General features: G+C 38.0%; 2 protein-coding genes across 4 annotated transcripts in view; both read left to right on the forward strand.

Annotated features, from left to right (window-relative positions):
* Positions 1-3,688, forward strand: part of LOC117296152 (dual oxidase 1-like) — a 32,604-nt gene extending 28,916 nt beyond the window's left edge. For all 3 annotated transcript variants that reach the window (XM_033779031.1, XM_033779032.1, XM_033779033.1), the window contains 3 exons: positions 105-260; positions 427-555; positions 1,416-3,688. In XM_033779031.1, the coding sequence (XP_033634922.1) occupies positions 105-260; positions 427-555; positions 1,416-1,538 (408 nt within the window). In that variant the 3' untranslated portion in view covers positions 1,539-3,688. The remainder of the gene's footprint in view (positions 1-104; positions 261-426; positions 556-1,415) is intronic.
* A 4,867-nt stretch (positions 3,689-8,555) lies between these two features.
* LOC117295944 (dual oxidase maturation factor 1-like) lies at positions 8,556-16,865 on the forward strand. The gene is made up of 10 exons (XM_033778749.1): positions 8,556-8,900; positions 9,381-9,438; positions 10,341-10,478; positions 12,149-12,256; positions 12,775-12,928; positions 13,996-14,165; positions 14,525-14,572; positions 14,956-15,278; positions 15,468-15,625; positions 16,146-16,865. The coding sequence occupies exons 1-10, from the start codon at positions 8,736-8,738 to the stop codon at positions 16,378-16,380; spliced, it is 1,557 nt and encodes a 518-aa protein (XP_033634640.1). The 5' UTR covers positions 8,556-8,735; the 3' UTR covers positions 16,381-16,865.
* Positions 16,866-19,013: the final 2,148 nt, after the last annotated feature.

Genomic DNA, 19,013 nt, shown 5'->3' on the forward strand with positions numbered 1-19,013 from the left:
TCAATTTTTGTGCCGTGTGTTATTATTTCAGCCTCAAATATTTTCTGGAAGATTTTTTAAATTACTTTGTCTGTAATTATCTTTAATTTATTTTCAAACTAAAGGTATACTTCATCTGGGTGACCCGTACCCAGAAGCAGTTTGAATGGCTTACCGATATTATCCGTGATATTGAAGACAAGGATGTCAACAGTCTTGTCAACGTTCACATTTTCATCACCCAGTTCTTCCAAAAGTTTGATCTGCGTACCACCATGCTGGTAAGTGGGGAAAGGGACAGCAAACAAACCAACAAAATCTTTCCTGAAATTACATTGTATGTCAACCAAAAAAGACTATCTGGGTAAATCTGAAGAAAATCCTCCATCGTACAAGTATATTATTACCTCTTTAAAACACAACCTCTTTTGGTTTTATTTTCTCCAGTACATCTGTGAACGTCATTTCCAGAAGATCTCTGAGCGTTCCCTTTTCACCGGACTGCGTTCCATTACTCACTTTGGTCGCCCTCAGTTTGAGCCTTTCTTGCAGTCACTACAAGATGAGCATCCCACGGTTAGTATTGTCCCCTATAATAGATAACAATGGTTTTTAGGCCAAAGTATTATTAAGGCCTTAAGCATAATTTGGGAGGTTGGGGGGGGGGGCAATTTTCATATAACTGCTTGAGCACACAGACTTGCTAAGCACATACTGTATATCTCAACTAGCAGAACTAAATGGTTCCAAGTTTGATACCATGGGCTAGATGAAGAAATAATGTTCAAGCAATAACTCAGTAAGGACTTGGTGTTTTAACTCCAAACTAGGTTTGTGGATTGGTCTAGTGATCCTTCATAAGCTTATTGTTTTTGGACCCCCTCAAATAAATAGTAAGATCATTTTGTCCAAACAATAACTCTAAAAGGACTTGGCATATCAACTCCAAACTTAATGTGGATTGGTTTAGGGATCCCCAGAAGCCTATTGATTTTAGACCCCTCAGTTAAATATTAAGGTCATTATGGCTAAAATAAAAGAAATGTTTTTCGAGCAATAACTCCAAAAGGACTTGGCATTTCAACTCTAAACTTGGTTTGTAGTTGGGTCTAGGGGTCCCCAGAAGCCTATTGTTTTGGACCCCCCTAGGTCAAGGTCATTATGGCTAAAACAAAAGAAATGTTGTCCAAGCAATAACTAAAGAATGAGATTAATTTCAGCGGGGCATTTGTGTTTGTCAACACACCATTCTTGGTTTATCAGTAGCTTCATGAATTGGGCCTTGGTGTGGATAACACAGATACTAAAGTTTTTAATAATGCTTTCTGAAGGAGGTCTGTCAGGTAAATTTATGTGATGGACTTTGTTGAATATGAGACTTTGAGTTGACTTATTTATTAATTGACAAATCACTTTCAATTTATTGATTTAAACAGGTGAACAAGATCGGTGTCTTCAGCTGTGGTCCTCCAGGAATGACTAACAATGTGGAGAAAGCTTGCACTGAACTAAACAAGTATGATGGAGCTGCATTCCTCCATCACTACGAGAACTTCTAAATCAGACCTTTATACCTTCTGCCTCCCTAATGATGGGGTAGTATGACCTAACACATTAAGTGGCTATTATTGCTTCATTGTACATGAAAGAGAAGGGTTTATATTTTGATACACCGTGCAAGTTATAGCTGAAACAGCATATTTTTTAGAACATAGTTTGATTGGATTTGATAAGGTTTTGGAATCAGTAATGTTGTAACACAAAATAAATGTCCCTGCTTGTTATTTGTTGCGAGCCAGGTTAAAAAGATGTTATTTTTCTAGAAAATAGTTTGTACTGGAATTGATGACATAGTATTTGCTTTCAACAAATATAACAATAATATGAGCCATTTTGCTATATACACAGTTTTATATATTTTTGTAAAGATGGAGTTATGAATGTTTTTAGATATGATACACATTTTAATCAAGCTATACTAACAATGCACATATCAAATGTAAGAGGAGGTTTATTGCTTCATGAATGCAGTCGGAACAATATGTTGGACTATCAACATTTGGTGACTTTATAAACTTTATCAGGTAAAACAGCATATTTCAGTGTCTGGATTATCATTAATTGAGATAAGCATTTGCCTGAACAAAGAGTACAAAAATGTCGGACCTAAGTGTATGCAAGTCAATTTCCTAAAATAAACAATCATTATGATTGTTATACAAAGAAAACCTAAACCAAGAAAACGACTTCAGAATCGAGTACTATTTTTTTTAAATATAAATTTAGAATAAGCTTGTAGTTAGATAATTGTAAAAAGCAGCAGAATAGATATGATGATTCCAATGCATCTTTCCTGTCCAGAATGTATTGGTGGCACATACTGTAAATGTTGCTCTCTTCTCTGGTAAATACAAAGTGTGTATAGAAACATGTCATTGGAGTATGTGTGAAGATTTGCCTGATAAACCCAACATGAAACGAATCAAGCATTGTTACATTGCATGAGGGGTTCGGATCAGAATTGGACATCGTGACTGTGTATGGTTCGTATGAAACGGAAATGATGAGTAGCAAGGTGCAAGAGATGTTATACCATTTGCCATCTAATGAAATGCGGTGACATAATGTTTTACCATTTGGAGACAACATTTAAATGTTTTAAATACCAGAATGAGTTATCTTGTTAGTTTATGAGTGCTCATTTCATTCTCATCAGCAGCCAAATGTCTAATGGTAATCGCAAAGTTTATAAAAAAGCCTATGGTAATGGTTTTAAAATAATATGATCTTGTATTTGCAGAACCACTTGAAATCTGGTTGTTATCCACATGATAGAGTTTGTTTTATTCGTGACGTTCTCATAAATGTACGTGAAGTTGACGACGGGTTTGGTGCACAAAGCAGACAACTCATATTGTGTCAATATTTAAGCGCAATTGTTCATTCTTCTTACCATTTATTTCCATTCAGAATCCAGTTGAATTAATCGGTAAACAAGAAATGTTTTTTCTTTCACAAGAGTTTGCAACGGAGTCTATAACTCCAAATATGGTTCTCCTATTTTCAGCCAATACAGAAGAAATATTTGTAGTTGAACAGTTCCAAGAATTTAACAAATTCCACAAAACGGATTTTTATCATTTAGCAACATATTTAATGTGATTGTAAACAAAATTGTAAAATATTTTTAAGATGACAGAACCGAAGGGCTTCCGAATTAATGAGTAGTTTAGAATAATTATAAAGCAGATTGACAATTAATTCCCATAGTGATTATTTTCCGAATAAGTAAATTCTTTTCATACCAGGCGTGTGTTAGTTTGAGGAAGCAAAAAACTGTTAAACTTTTTATAATCTTTCAAGACGTAGGCAAATAATTTGGATGTCTTAAATCAATCCTGCAATATTTGGGTATGATTGCTTTTGTAACACCATAACTAAGTGCTCTGTTCAAACCGCCTCTCCAAACCGACAGGAGCATTGTCAACAATGTAGCAAGATTCAACATTATGTGACAATTATATGTATGCGTTAGGAAATGTTTCTTATTTCCCTATGACTTTTCTTTGATGTTTATGTAATAAATATTGTTTTGATTTCTAGTAAAACATAATGTTTGATGTAATATTGATGTGTGTAATTTCTCTTAACTTAGGTTGCGGGTGCTGTACTTTATTGTGCAGTAATAAATGTCTCATGGTTATACTAATTGTTGTGACGTTTGCTTTTCTTCACGTGTTTACTTGACAACAGTGGGACAAACTATGTTCGGGGATCAGAATGAAACACTAGCGCAATAGACCTTATGCATCGACGTCATCCACCCGCCATCTTAGAGGGAAAACGGTGACCAATGAACAACCTCCTTTTGACCTCTAGGTGAGGGCGCCCTACTGAAATGACGTCACGCGCATAAGGTCTATTGAATACTTACGGATCTTTTTCAAAATGTGACGGCCAATGTAATCGTGGCTTTTTTGTGAACCATCAGCCTCGGTTTGACCACATTAAAGGATTTGGGTACTTTTTGTAACACAAAACACAATGTCCACAGATTTACATTAAACTTACACCGTTTGAAGATAATGATAGTAGAAAAATATCTTAAAATAATAGTTGCTGTGGTGCTGTAGTTTTTGAGAAATGAGTAAAACCATGTCATGAAAATACGTTTTTACATGCTTAAATAATTTTCGTCTCATGATCGGTGTGACGAACATTGTTTTCATGACATTGTTACTCATTTCTCAAAAACTTCAGCACCTCAGTAAGTAATATTTTCAGGGAAATCATTATCTTCAAATTGTGTAAGTTTAGTGTAAATCTGTGGACATGGTGTTATGTGTCCTACAAAAAGTACATAGACCCTAGGCAGTGGTTATTACTCAAAATAATTATAAGCATAAAACCTTACTTGGTAACGAGTAATTATAGTATAAAAAACAGTGTGAGAAACGGCTCACTCTGTAGTATGGTAGTTCTCGAGAGAGAAGTAATTCCAGAATTTGATTTCGAGACCTCATTTTGAGGTTCTAAATTAAACAGCCAATAAAGGATGATCTCAAGTACATAGATATTACAGTTTTCTAATATAGCTGGGGTCCGTAGGGAACATAAACAATATATTTTTGACTCGAGTTATTTATTACTAAATGCAAGTTTTTTGAGTAAAATGGTTTTTAACCGGTATCATATCTACGATGACTATTTGGCCATAAAAAGGTAATAGTGGAAATATTGAGATCATCCTTTATTGGCTCTTTAAGCATCTGAAAGCACACAACTTCGTGTGACAATGTTTTTTTTCCCTTCATTATTCTCTCGCAACTTCGACGACCAACTGAGCTCAAATTTTCGCAGGTTTGATATTTGTTGCAAACAAATTTTACGTTATCATACACCAAGTGGGAAGACTGGTCTTTGACAATTACCAATAGTGTCCAGTGTCTTTAAAGCAAGTGACACAGGATTTATGTCAATTGTGTGTTTCTGCGTGGGTATATCTTAAAGACAGTGGACACTATTGGTAATCGTCAAAGACTAGTCTTCACAGTTTGTGTATCTTGTATAAAATAACAAACCTGTGAAAAATTCACGTCAATCGGTCATCAAAGTTGCAAGATAATAATGAAAGAAAAAAACATCCTTGTCGCACCATGGTCACACGAAGTTGTGTGCTTTCAGATGCTTGATTTCGAGATCTCAAATTCTAAACTTGAGGTCTCGAAATCAAATTCGTGGAAAATTACTTCTTTCTTGAAAACTACGTCAATTCAGAGGGAGCCGTTTCCCACAATGTTTTATACTATAAACCTCTCCCCATTACTTGTAATCAAGAAAGGTTTTATGATAATAATTCGTTTGAGTAATTACCAATAGTGTCCAGTGCCTTTAACTACATAGTCCCAGTGGGCAGGATGCCCCAGCCTGATTGGAAAGACCATTGGGCAAAATGGAAGCTTTTCTACAGTCCATCGCGATCAAACTGTTTCTGTGGTACAAACTTGACCCAACGATGTCGTCATAATTTGGTCAAACAAACGTCGATTGCAGCAAAAATGTGATAGTGACGGGGTTCACGTTTGCACCAGCACACTCGGTTGGGGTAACCGCAAAAACTGGACGCACAAATTACTCGAAAAAATAAAAATTGTATACACAGGGTAGGGAAAAGCAGTCATATTGGATTTTATATAGTAACTCTGGTTTTGACGGAGCAGATTGGTCAAGTACGGTCCCCCGAGCAACTTTCCCGTGTGAAGACAGACAGGAGTTCTTATGCCCAAAGATTATTGCAGCCAAAATACAAAACATAATAGTGAAGGAGTTCAAATTTGGTGGGGTGGGGTGGGGTATCCGCAAGAAGTATCGAAACTAAACATTGAAGAAAGTGGACACAATTGGTAATTGTCATGACTAGTCTTCACAGTTGGTGTACCTCAACATACGCATAAAATAACAAAACTGTGAAATGTTGAGCTCAATCGGTCAATCGGTGCGAGATAATAATGAAACAAAAAACACCCTTGTCACACGTATAGTTGTGTGCTTTCTGATGCTTGATTTCGAGACCTCGAATTTAAACCTGAGGTCTCGAAATCAAATTCGATGAAAATTACTTCTTTCTCGAAAACTACGTCACTTCAGAGGGAGCCGTTTCTCACAATGTTTTATTCTATCAACCTCTCCCCATTACTCGTAATCAAGAAAGGTTTTATGCTAATCATTGTTTTGAGTAATTACCAATAGTGTCCACTGCCTTTAATGTGTTTTAGATAAAATATACGGCGGTATTACGTCATTTCATACCTGCGCACAGCAAGCGATAGTTGTCGACTTTAGCGCCGGGCTGAATCGACTGTTTTACTCGAGCTCGTAGCTGTCATGGCGGCGCCTACGAGTAAATATTGTGTGGTGAACGAGTGGAGCGTCTACGCAGTATTGTGAAAACAAAATCATCAGATAATCAAGTATTTGAGGAGCGGGAATTACAAAGCAATTGAAAGTCCGAAGGGTTTTGTTTCGGTTGCCAGGCAAAAAAGCACTCGTACGATAAAAAAAAAAAAAAAAGGGTTTCGGAGATTTATTAGCGGCGGCAGCAGAGCACAGGACGACAGCATGCTACGCCACCCGGAAATACATGCACGGTGACGTTACCCGGAACTTTTAGCACGCCTGACATTTGAGACCATGACACCGGCGTGCAGCAGCTGATTGAAAGACGGGGGCCTCGGCACGGGGCCGGGGACCATCGCGATGCATCGACTGTACCGACTAGCAGCGCTCGGACGTCCCCGTGAGTGGGTGGGGTGTCCGATGGGGTGGGCTCGCAGGTCAGGGAAAACACGCAAACTCCGGGCGAACGGGCCTCTTTTGTAATGCTACTCTCACACTGTGGAAAATACGCTTGTGAATGTGCTTACCAATGAAAATATTTGACAATTGCTCGAACTTCGCAACATCCGCCGTGTGTTCGTAAGCGTTTTGTGACAAAATCGGAACGTTCACAAGCTGTTCCTCCCCCCTCCTTACGATGATCGGTCAATTTAGAAAGCGCTTTCTAAATTTCAGCGAATTTTGCGAAGACGGGCATTCGCTGTTGGTTTTTGTATGCATTGGTAAGCCATTGGTAACGTTGGTAAAGCGTGCGTATTATTCGTAAGACGTGGTAAGGAGAGGTTGAGGGATGACCGAGAAAATATTCACTATCCAATCGCAATTTGGGGGCGAATTCATCGCGAATTTCAAGTATTCATATTTGCAGGTGTGAGAGGAGCGTATAAAGGTGTGGCAATAAATAAAATAAAATGGGTTTGCATATGAGGGTGCCATTTGGGCAGTACCCTGTATAAGTAAGGAAATGCTTGTCTGTGTTAAATAAAAAGTTATTATTAGTGAGAATTTGGCTGATGAGTAGGGGCGGGATTGTTTATTGGCCTTGATGGCAGAAACACATGAACCATGCCTTCCCAATGTAAGTATACAATGATTAAACATCTTGTGACGAGATCATCAAGTTTAACCACGTTGTTGCAATAAAATTGACGAAGAAAGCTGCTTTAAATTGTTCAACTGATTTAATTCTCTTCAGCTCCTTTAACTTGTATATCAATTATGTTTATGTAATTCAACAACTGTGTGTGATTCCTTAAAACGGGAAAAACTTGATCAAAATAAGGGAATCTGGAGAGTAAAACTTTAACGCTGAAAACTTTACGATCTCGTGTGTAGAAGTGGCTAATCTTGAACTCAAGGCGCACAACCTGAACTCAAGGCGCACAACCGCAAAACTTCACACAACTTGGGAACTAGTAAACAACATATCATGTCATAACACATCTTAAGTCTAAAAGTGACTGGATAAGCAGAGTCAGGGATTAGATGTTTGGCTTCATCTAGTTTGTGGAGGAAGTCTTTGGAAGCTATCAACGATCTCGGAAATGCGCTGTAGGGCTACCCTTACCAGATATACTCCGTCGATTTCACAAAGAGTTAGGACTCGTCTTATCTCGAGTTAGGACGAGCTCGTCCTAACTTAGGATTAATCTTAAGGTTTGTATGCTACAGTGCATGGTTGGGACTCGTCTTAAGTCATAAGATTAATCCTAAGTTATTAACAGTTTTGTGAAATCGACGGCAGTGGGTCTACCTAGGTTGCGCCCGGGTTGTTGGGCTTGTGTATCTTGGGTAAGGTAGGAGCGTGCTGTATGTGGGATCCTGTTGGTATATAGAGCCCACAGGTCGTGTTTTCTAGGCCTTGTCTTGGGAAACCCCAAACGATATAACTACTAATTCTTACGGGAACATCTGTAAACAATCAACACGCTTAATAGTTAATTTTGATTCGCTGACCGACAGACCTTTTACCTGTGTGGTTTGGCAGTATCAATCCGCATAACCACTTGACTTGAACACGCCCTCTACCAAGCTCATCACCTACAAACACGTGCAACACAAGCGCAGTGACTAGTCAAGGCGGTCAACTCGTCATCAATTGGTCAACTCGTCATTGATTGACAGATGTCTCTATGGTTATCAAACAAAACTGCAACTCATTACATTTGAAATTCCCCCATGCTACAGATGTCACTCTGTACTTCATAAAACCACCTACAGCTCAGAGTGAATAGTTTACCAAGTTGCCATAAACCTTAGAAGACGATCAAAGTAAAAGATTTCCAGTTGGAAGAGCTTTAGCCTTTTCGAACTCATCTTAACATTTTGAACGGGACTTTAAAGTGCTCGTTTTGTCCAGCATGGGTACGCCGTATAGTGCCTTCAGAGAGGATGGACGGGCCACTGCATATCAAGAAAACAAGACAGCCGTTTCCGCTGATGTAACTTTTGCTGGATTTGTCTTCGCGTTTTTCATCGTGAGCATTTCGCTCGTCGTCATCTTGCCCGGAATACGTGGGAAAAACGTAAGTTCGATTTTACAAACAATGCACCTAGTGTTTTAGTTGGGATTTATAGCTTCTTTACAGGGGGTATCTTAATTTAACCATTGAGTTACAATCTTGAACCCCTACGATATGCAGTTCAGAATCATGTGACAGGTCCTCCTAGAAAATGTCAGCGTTAAAACACGGGTCTTTTTTAAAATAAAGAAACACAACATTTTAATACCGTATTTCGACTGCACCAATGAACACATGAATGAGCAAGCACAATGACAACAAAGTATTTCTAAAAAACAAATCAGAAAGGTCGTTGCCTATTAATTGTGGTTAGATGATGAGTTTATTGAAAACCAATGAACTCTTACAATTCTTGAACAATTCTTTAAAAGAACATGGAACTAAAGTAGATATTTAAAGTAACGTTACCATTTATCTTGTCACAATACTAGAGTTGGATGGGATTTCAGACTTTTGTATTTGTTTTCGTTGTCCAATATGTAGGGAATATTTGCTGCTATTCGGTTCTTCATCGCCGCATTTATTGGTGCAACCATACTCTGTAAGTTGATTTAAAGCTTATGTTTTTGTACCTTCAATATGGCAGGTCGTCTCTGTGATAAACTATTGGGTTCTGTTGTAAAATGCCATGACTGTCATGGGTTTCTCAGGCGGTTTTATAGGCAACTATTAAGGAGAACTTCAGTAGTGCTATAAAGACTTTATCTAAAAGTGTCTATTGTCCACACAAATTGGGTCAATAGTGAACTTTTAATTGACTTCATTCGTGCGTTGCTGTTAAAGGCAGTAGACACTATTGATAATTAATAAAATAATTATTCGCATAAAACCTTACTTGGTAACGAGTAATGGGGAGAGGTTTATAGTATAAAACATTGTGATAAACAGCTCCCTCTGAAGTGACATATAGTTTTTGCAAAAGAAGTAATTTTCCACGAATTTAATTTCGATACCTCAGATTTAGAATTTGAGGTCTCGAAATCAAGCATCTGAAAGCACACAACTTTGTGTGACAAGGAAATTTTCACAGCTTTGTTATGTTATGCATATTTTGAGATACACCAACTGTGAAGACATAGTCATTGACAATTACCAATAGTGTCCAGTGTTTTTAACTGGTTTGCCTCGTGGCCCCCAACTTGAACCCATTAATCCTCGTGTTGTTGATTTAACTCGTTAAATTGTAATGATCAAACTCATCTATCCACCTGCTATTGTGATCAAACATGTTCCATCTGTTTTAGTTATCGAACTAGTTAATCAAACTGTTTGAATGTAAATCGTCAATCCAATGTATCCCGCTGTTATTAATCCCAATGTTAATATACCTTTAATCGCTTTGTTTCTGTATTTCCAGTCTTATTCCCGTATTTTATACATTTGTGCCAAGCGGCTCTTAACATTTCGTTATCATAATTACTTAATCAATTTGTTTATGTTCAGTATCCTTATATGGTCAAGACTGGGAGTCTGCTGTGCAGCATAACGTCACTACACAGTACAGAGCCTTTATCAAGGATGAGATCGAGGCTGATATAGGGGTACATATTGGACTTACTAATGTTAACATCACACTCAAAGGTTGGTTCGACCAAAACAAAGTCGAAGTTAAAATTATTTTGTTGCCATCGCTTGTGTACAAAATACAAAATGCAAAATTAACAAGGATTTTTGAAAACGTAGAATTAAGTAATACAATAATTTGGCCCAGGCCCTATTCAAACAATTGACATACTATTATACGTGTTGAAGAAACATTCCTAACCAAAGAAATAACTCTTTTCACGACCGGAATTAAACTGAAATACGTCTTAAGTTTTCCAGAAAAGTTTTGATAATTCGTGTGAAATGTCAAAGTATGTATTTACCGGACTATTATATTGGAGCATAGACCTATAAACAAAATAGAGAACAAAGATCAAGCTCGCATTTTGTAGATAAATCTATGTTGTTTATAAGGACAAGCCCACGTTAAGAACCCCCCTCCCATAAAAAATAATAATAACAGTACTGATATTAATAATAAAACTATAGTGGCAACAAGGCCTGGTTTTTATGTATTTGTATAAATTGACATAAGCTCAAAGGTTTCGAATACATTCGTCCAAGATGAGTCGAAGAAAAATAATAAATGATTCATGAAAACCGACTCGTTGTATTGAGTCAGCATTTTGTTGCATGATGAGAATTGTGGGCTGTTGCGTGACAATGTCATATTCCGTTTATATGAGTGCTGTTGAACCAAATAATACTTCCTTATACCAAGGAAAATGAAACTAGATCATCAAACTTTCTCTTGAGAATTTATCATGTTTGACTAGCTTCAGTTTTGAAAGACTATCTTCCCACGCTATAAATTGCAAACGTCATCTCTTTTGGTTTCTGAAGTGGTCAGACACTTGCATCAAGTGCGTTTTTCCTTGTTTTAGTTTCATCCAAAGAATGGAGGAAACGAATAAATAAATAACGATGGCAACATATTGAATACTTTTATTAACCTTCTACTGACATCATGTTGTTAACCGTCCAAATTATTGCAAAACTACAATTGAATCTCTCATCAAGTTTTAGACTGAAATTCACTCATAATCGATTGCAACTGACACCTGCAGACGATGATTTCATCCCCACGTTTAATCGCCTGTCATTAAAAAAAAGGAGAAATATAATAATACACGGACCATTCGATAAATCGTAGTTATGTACGTTCATGTTTTATTATTGTTTCCTGACTTCCGTTTATTTCTATTCTGGGCTCCCCGACGCAAGAATCACTTCAATCTGGTTCAATCTCATACTCAACGGAACTCGGTCACTCAAGACAATACTATTTTACAACATTCTTTAAAAACATTGCAGTCGATATCTACCTTGATCAACATTCCAAACTGAAAATTGTAATGTCTCAAACTTCTCACTAGCGAGTAAAACCAGTACGATTTATCTCTGAATATCTGCGCCAACCCATTGCCGCTATCTTCACCCTGGAGACGCATTCCGGGGCTACCTATAATGACACATCTTGGGAGACATAGCTAGCTCCTACATGGCGTTTACACCCTGACTGAAGGCGATACTTCCCTGTAGCATTTGGTATAGGTAATTGACGGCATCAACAACAACAATAATAGCAATGAATAACCACAAATTAAGAGAAAATGCAACAAAACCCTTACGAATGTATGCAACAAAATAAAAACTTTATTATACTTCTTGACGACCACTTATCATAATTATTTGATGTTGTTTAGGTGTGCCGGAATACCCACAGCATGGTGAGGTTAAAGGAGAAAGAATCAACTACAATGAACGCTTCACTTTCTGCTGTAGACAGGGCAGGCAGGGATACAGTCAATTCGGTAAGGTTTTAACTGTATTTCAAAGTTATAAGAAACAGGGACACAAACGAAAAAAAACAAGCAAATAAAGCAAACCCGAACATCCCAGATCTACAAAGATGCCGTAACAAACTAATGTAATATTTTATCATGGCTATTTCTTTTCTCGAAAACATTCCCATGGACAGAAACAGACTTTCTATCGAGAGTGTTCAACTTCAAGGATTCACGTGTGATGTTGAGGCCAATTACATGCGTTTAATTAAACAAAAAGAAGTTGGTTTTCGAGTTCAACACAGCTTTCCCAAAAGGAGCTAGTGTGCCGGTCGAGCAGACATCGATGTGCACTTTGTTGGCAACAAATTGGACTCATCGAAACTGAAATGTGCATTGAAATACTGCATGTCGACTCCTTTTTAACATAGGCCCTATATAGCTTGTCCAGGGCAAATTCTTAGCGGTGTGGAATTCTCTAATAATGTATGTACATTCATTGATGATCTTCCAGCTCAATATGAGATAATGTTAATTGTTTTTAGCCGGTCGCATCAACCAGGAGTTCCGCGCTGCACAGTGGTCCGGCAAGCCCTATCCCGTTCTGTGGATTGTGGAGTATTTCGTGTTTGATGCAGAGGACATCCGTTGGGGCCGAACATACAGGCTGGCTGGTTTCTACACATATCTCACGCTATGGTTCGTTTTTGTTAATGATGTAGAGTTTATACTTATAGAGAATCAATAGTATTGTTTAGATTAAAGAGAAAATTCAAACAATGCCGTGTCTTCAGCTCTGGGACTCGATGCTTTTGTATAGAAACAGCAGACACGCTAAAACAACAGATATACTCACGTGGGAGATGATTAGTTTCAAAGTTATAAGACGAACTGTTTAAAGTCACTGGACATTATTGGTAATTACTCAAATCATTTGTTAGCATAAAGAATTACTTGGTAACAAGTATAGAGCTGTTGAGAAACGGCTCCCTCTGAAATAACGTATAGTGTTCGAGAAAGAGGTAATTTCCACTAAAATATTTGAATTTGATTTCGAGACCCATAGTGTGACAAGGTTTTTTTTTCTTCCATTATTATCTTCGCAACTTCGCCGACCAGTTGAGTTCAAATTTTCACAGGTTTGTTATTTTGTGCAAATGTTGAGATACACCAAGTGAGAAGACTGGCCTTTGACTATACTTGACAATATTATTAAAGGTGGCCAGTGTGTTTGATGCAAATTTACGGAACACAATTGTTTTTTAAGCCAATGCTTGTTTGCATTTAAATAACACACAGGTTCTTTTGGTTGCTGAGTAGTTTGCAGAAGCTAAGTCTATTTTCTCAAAACTGTTTTCGAGCAGAAATATCTGCTAAGCACAGAATTATATGCGTGAGGCATCAGTGGGCTACCGTCCAAAAGCTCTCAAACTCGACGCCACACCCGTCTCCGGCCATCGTGACTCAGGCAACTTCTCGTCTCATCGGTGAACAACACAACCCAACCTTTGTGATTTTTGAGAAGAGCCGTTTTTGTCTTCCATTTGAGCTCATTCAGCCATGAACTCATGGACATCGTTCATTTTCAAACAACACTTAGGGAACATGTCATAGAATTATTTCTTAATTAGTTGTATTGGTAAAATGTTTCATCTTACGGCGAATTGTTTAGGGGGGGACTTACTTTTGTTGATGTATTTAGCTTGATGGCGTATGGTTGAGATACACGAGCGTAACTTGCAGTGTGTATTGTTGTTTTGATCCAGGACTGCGTTCCCACTATGGGTGATAGCAATAGTTACTTCCTTCATGGTGGTACGATACAGCGGGTTGTTCCTGCTCCTTACTGGTGGCTGCCTATTGACTGGTAACATCATCTACTCACTCATACGATACGGTTCGACGGAACTGATCATTCCCTTCGGAGCTGACCATGGTAATAACATAATAGATGTCAAATTTGCATAAGGGATAAATAACATTAATTTTGGTTTTTACCCATACACTGATGTGTTGCGGTACCCGCTGTCAAAACATAGGATTCGAACTGCCTCTAGCTACCGGGCAACCTCGGTAGTCTAGTTGGTAAGACACTGCTCTAGAATTGCAAGGGTCGTGTGTTCGAATCCCACCCGAGTAACCAGCGCTGCGAGTAACATGCCTGTGATTTTTTTTTCACAGGACTCGGGAAAGTACTGTCTAATTATGGTAATAACAATTAGTTAACACTTGAACTCGTTATCATTAATTGAACACGCAGCTTAACTACTGTTGTAATGTTTCTATTTTGTTTAGTGTTGGTGTTTTCGAAAGGCGGTTCTTTCTACTTGTGCATGGTTGGAGGTAAGACACGAGTGCAGGCGCGAGGGTAGTCGTCTTTGCTTGCTACGTCTCAACACTCTGGTACAAACCGAGTCCTTTAAGGATATTAAATAATAGAGCAGAAGGAAAACAAATGTCAAGACAGAACGATTGGCAGCCATTTTTATTTTCACTTTGGAAGACTGTGTCGACTGTCGTTAATATACCACATACCTCCATATTTTAATGAATGGGGGTGCGATGCCATTGTCATTATCCTACATATTCAAGGCCTCATACTTTTATGTTCAGCCACTTTTCCAACAACATGATAAAGCTGTAGTTTTTCAAAATGTCAGCTTTTAATGTAGTTTTTCAAAAAAATCAGCTTTTAAAAAGTTCAATTGTTTAACAAACTTATTCAGGAATCGTTTCATCGCTTGCCGGCCTCGCCATCATCTTCCTAGATGACATGTTTCCTTTTAAGATGGCAACTTTCTTCAACGTTGATCCCCTTCAGGACTACCAGGACACCTTCGAAAACCCAAAACATCTTAGCAACTTTCCAGATAGCTGGCGTCTTGACGACGATGACGAGACACCAAAGAACGGGAGCCCACGCAAGGAGAAGCAGCGTCCCATGTCCGTGCTGAACGACGATCCTCGGGTCGAGAAACTTGCTTCTGTGGCGCTGGACAAGCGTTCCTCGGAGATGTACCATGGAGATATGTACATCAATGTTGGAGAGGTAAGAAATCTTAGTTAGATATCAAGTCGAACACAATTTGACTATAAATCACTATGTTATTGACCCAAGTTTTACGTAATCTGATTTGCTTTCACGACCAAATAAAGTTGTTTTTATGATGGTGCTGCAGCCAAAATTCCTCTTCGAAAGAATGAGTCATTCTTTGAAATCTTGTATTTTTCCCAACAGATGCATCAGAGCTTCGTTTCTGGCAGAAAGTCCCTGTTCAAAAAGAACAAGCTAAAAAGACGCCCAGCGTCCAATGAGATGGACGATGTTGACAATGCTGAAGATTGGGCTGGTAATACATCTTCAAAGCAACTACTCCATAAACCATCACAAGTCAGGTATGGCTTTATTCATCACACACAAATTTATGACCTCATTGCTTTTCATTTGTAACACGTTCTTCTTCTATTTTGGTTTATTTGATTATATTATCGGTTAACTTTACAACAACTGGTATCACGAATTCACGGCTATTAGTATGGTGTGTGTTTCGAGAATAATGACCCAGTTGTGACAGCGAGTGGATGTAATCTTGTGTTTGTTGCCTACAAAAGCGTCTGTAAGGACTGATCTAAACCGTTTGTAATTTGTTCCTTATTTTCTCAATCTAACGGCAATGTGGACGCTTCCTTAAATAACTTTAGGATCTATGCAATATTGTAGCTACACGGCACTGTATTGCTGCCATACACAACTCAATACACAACTTCATTGACAAGAGTCCAATGTTTACAGATTTGTTATTTTAGGAATGTGTTTGGATAAAACCAAGTGAGAATACTGGTCTTTGACAATAACGAAAGATGTTCAGTGCTCTTCCATCCAACCGTAATGTCTTTCGTTTAATGCTTTGACCAGGTTTAGCGTCAAGGGACTCGGTGGCAAGGCAAGAACGGACGACTCAGTTGCCATGGATACTGTGACCAACACGTCAAGCTTGCCGGTCAAGATGAGCCAATTACACGAGGAACCCGACGATGAAGGGAGTGATGCAAACAACGTTACCGAGGAAGCATCCGAGAACTCTGCTACTGAAGCCATCTTAGACGCACAATATGCATTCAGTAACCAGATCAATATTGAGGACGAATAAATCCTCACACACAGACACAAATGTCCAAAGTTCATTTCAATTTTTTGTACGCAGATTTGTTCGTTAGGCAATTGCTCATAAAAATATAGCCATGAATGTAATGTATCCCAACTTTATATCTAAATACACGTCAATCTAGCCAGGGACCTCATAAAACCAACGGCAAACGAAATCGCGTCAATTAGATAGAACCAATGAGGGGACGCACCGAAATGACCGCTGCGGAGACCGCTAACATAAGAGCAAATCCCGCTCTAACATGAAATGAAAACATATTACTACTTTCATTCATTGCCTCTCGAAATTGCGGGGCACGGTTCCCCACCCCGTGGCCATGCCGCCGGTGCTCTTCTTTATTTATTAGCTTGCTTATTGGATTACTCAGTGCCAGCAACGTGGCAAAATTACTGGTTTAGCAATTGTTCTATTTGATTTTAGTTTTCATCGTTATATCATGAAGTAAGTGTCTATTTAACTTCTTAAAAGAAACAGCAAAACTAGTTAATGGCCTGACGTTTCGACACTATATTTATAGCAGAGTCTTTCTTGAAGGCTAAGATGACAGCACAGCAATGTACATTACACTATAACGTACTGCTGGGCAAATAAAAATGCCAGTGAAGCTTGTCTGTCAACAGATACTACCTTACAGGTTTGATGGTGCGAGCTGGAAGGCCTCACCTAAGCTTCCAAAGAGCTATTTACTGTTGTGGTCAGGGGTGATGGTTTTCTTTGACTTTTTGAAGTGAGCGTCTGAAGAGAACACTAAGGTCTCATTATGTTTAACCTATTTTTCAGTCAAGCATGTATTTAGTAAAGCAATGGGGATGCCATGAGTAACATCATGTTTTGACTTGCCATCCTCCTTCCACCACCCCGCCCCAATCCATGCCCCAATAATGCAGCAATAAATCCCACCTGTGTTGGGTGTATAGTGTGTACATAGAGTAATGGTGTGTTAGTTGTTCATGGCCCGCCAACTGCAGATGTGTTTTTGTCTGCTTACGCGATGTAAAGGCATATTAAGGAAAGTGTTCTTTGAATCTAAAATGCACAGACTTGCAAAAACAAAAATCCAAGTTTTCTTGTTGTAATAGAAGTGCTATATTTTTAACGGGAAACGGGAAACATAAGACCTCACTCACCTTACTCTAAATAATGCAAAAACAACAGTTATAATAGTCAGACAAAATACTTCGAGTAATGTATCGTGATGACCTAATAAAACAATTATTTTAGCATTTTAAAAATATTCCAAGTAGAATAATTTATCATTATTGGTGCATAAACATCACGCCATACATGCATAACAGCATAACAAAAGTGAGCACAGATAATTCAGAAAATTCAAAGCTACTATTTCTATACTTTGGTTTTTTTAGACTGTGTTGTTTTAAAAATATCGTATTTTAGTGGAAAGCGCCTAGAGGCCTGGAATAAAAGTGCTATTTAAATATAATTATTTGTAATGCGCCAAATCAATCTAAACAGATGTTCAAGGCGCAGCAGAGTGTAAACAAAACAATATATGCCCATATCCAGTTAATGGTAGTCATACAATTATAATAAAACCATTTAAACACAACAACAACAACAACAACAACAACAACAACAACAACAACAACAACAACAACAACAACAACAACACCAACAACAACAACAACAACAACAACAACAACAACAACAACAACAACAACAACAACAACAACAATGGGAAAGAACCAAGAGGGAAACCACGACCAGGCCTGCAACATTGAGGCAAAGAAAGTCCAGCAAAAGCTGGTCTCCCTATACATGATTGAAGGCCAAAGTAAAGACTTAAAGGCAGTGGATACTATTGGTAATTGTCAAAGACTAGCCTTCACAGTTTGTGTGTCTCAACATATAAAATAATAAACCTGTGAAAATTTGAGCTCAATCGGTCATCGAACTTGCGAAATAATAATGAAAGAAAAAAAACCACCCATGTCACATGAAGTTGTATGCGTTTAGATTGTTGATTTCGAGACCTCAAATTGTAAATCTGAGGTCTCGAAATCAAATTTATTGAAAATTACTTCTTTCTCGAAAACTAATGGCACTTCAGAGGGAGCCGTTTCTCACAATGTTTTGTACCATCAACCTCTCCCATTACTCGTTACCAAGTAAGGTTTTATGCTAATAATTATTTTGAGTAATTACCAATAGTGTCCACTGCCTTTAACCTGCATCAACTGTTAATATCCTTCTCAGGATGACCAATGTTACACCATGTCAAATTATTCACAATAGAATAGATTTGTTAACAAACTGTACTATAGAGACACCGCAATAAAGACTAAGGAATATTCAAATGTCTGAGTTTTGGTTTCTGTATACCTACAACTTATTATTTACAATTAATGTATCTGAAATTTCAGTCTTTGATAAACTTCTTAGAGACCGGATAGTTTGCATTATTCCGGCATTTAAATGTTTTTTTCCCCGGCCAACTTTACGCATTCAAATTCACGAATTTTCCCCCCAATCCACTGAATTGAAAGTAGGGTTTCTTTGTAGCTACTGTTCGTGCACACATTATTGTATTTTTCTCTTTCAGATTTGTTTCAACCATTCTATTTTCATAGGCATTCAAGGCTAGACTTTGAAAAATG

This window comes from Asterias rubens, chromosome 10 (assembly GCF_902459465.1).
Source record: "Asterias rubens chromosome 10, eAstRub1.3, whole genome shotgun sequence".
Classification (NCBI taxonomy): Eukaryota; Metazoa; Echinodermata; class Asteroidea; order Forcipulatida; family Asteriidae; genus Asterias; species Asterias rubens.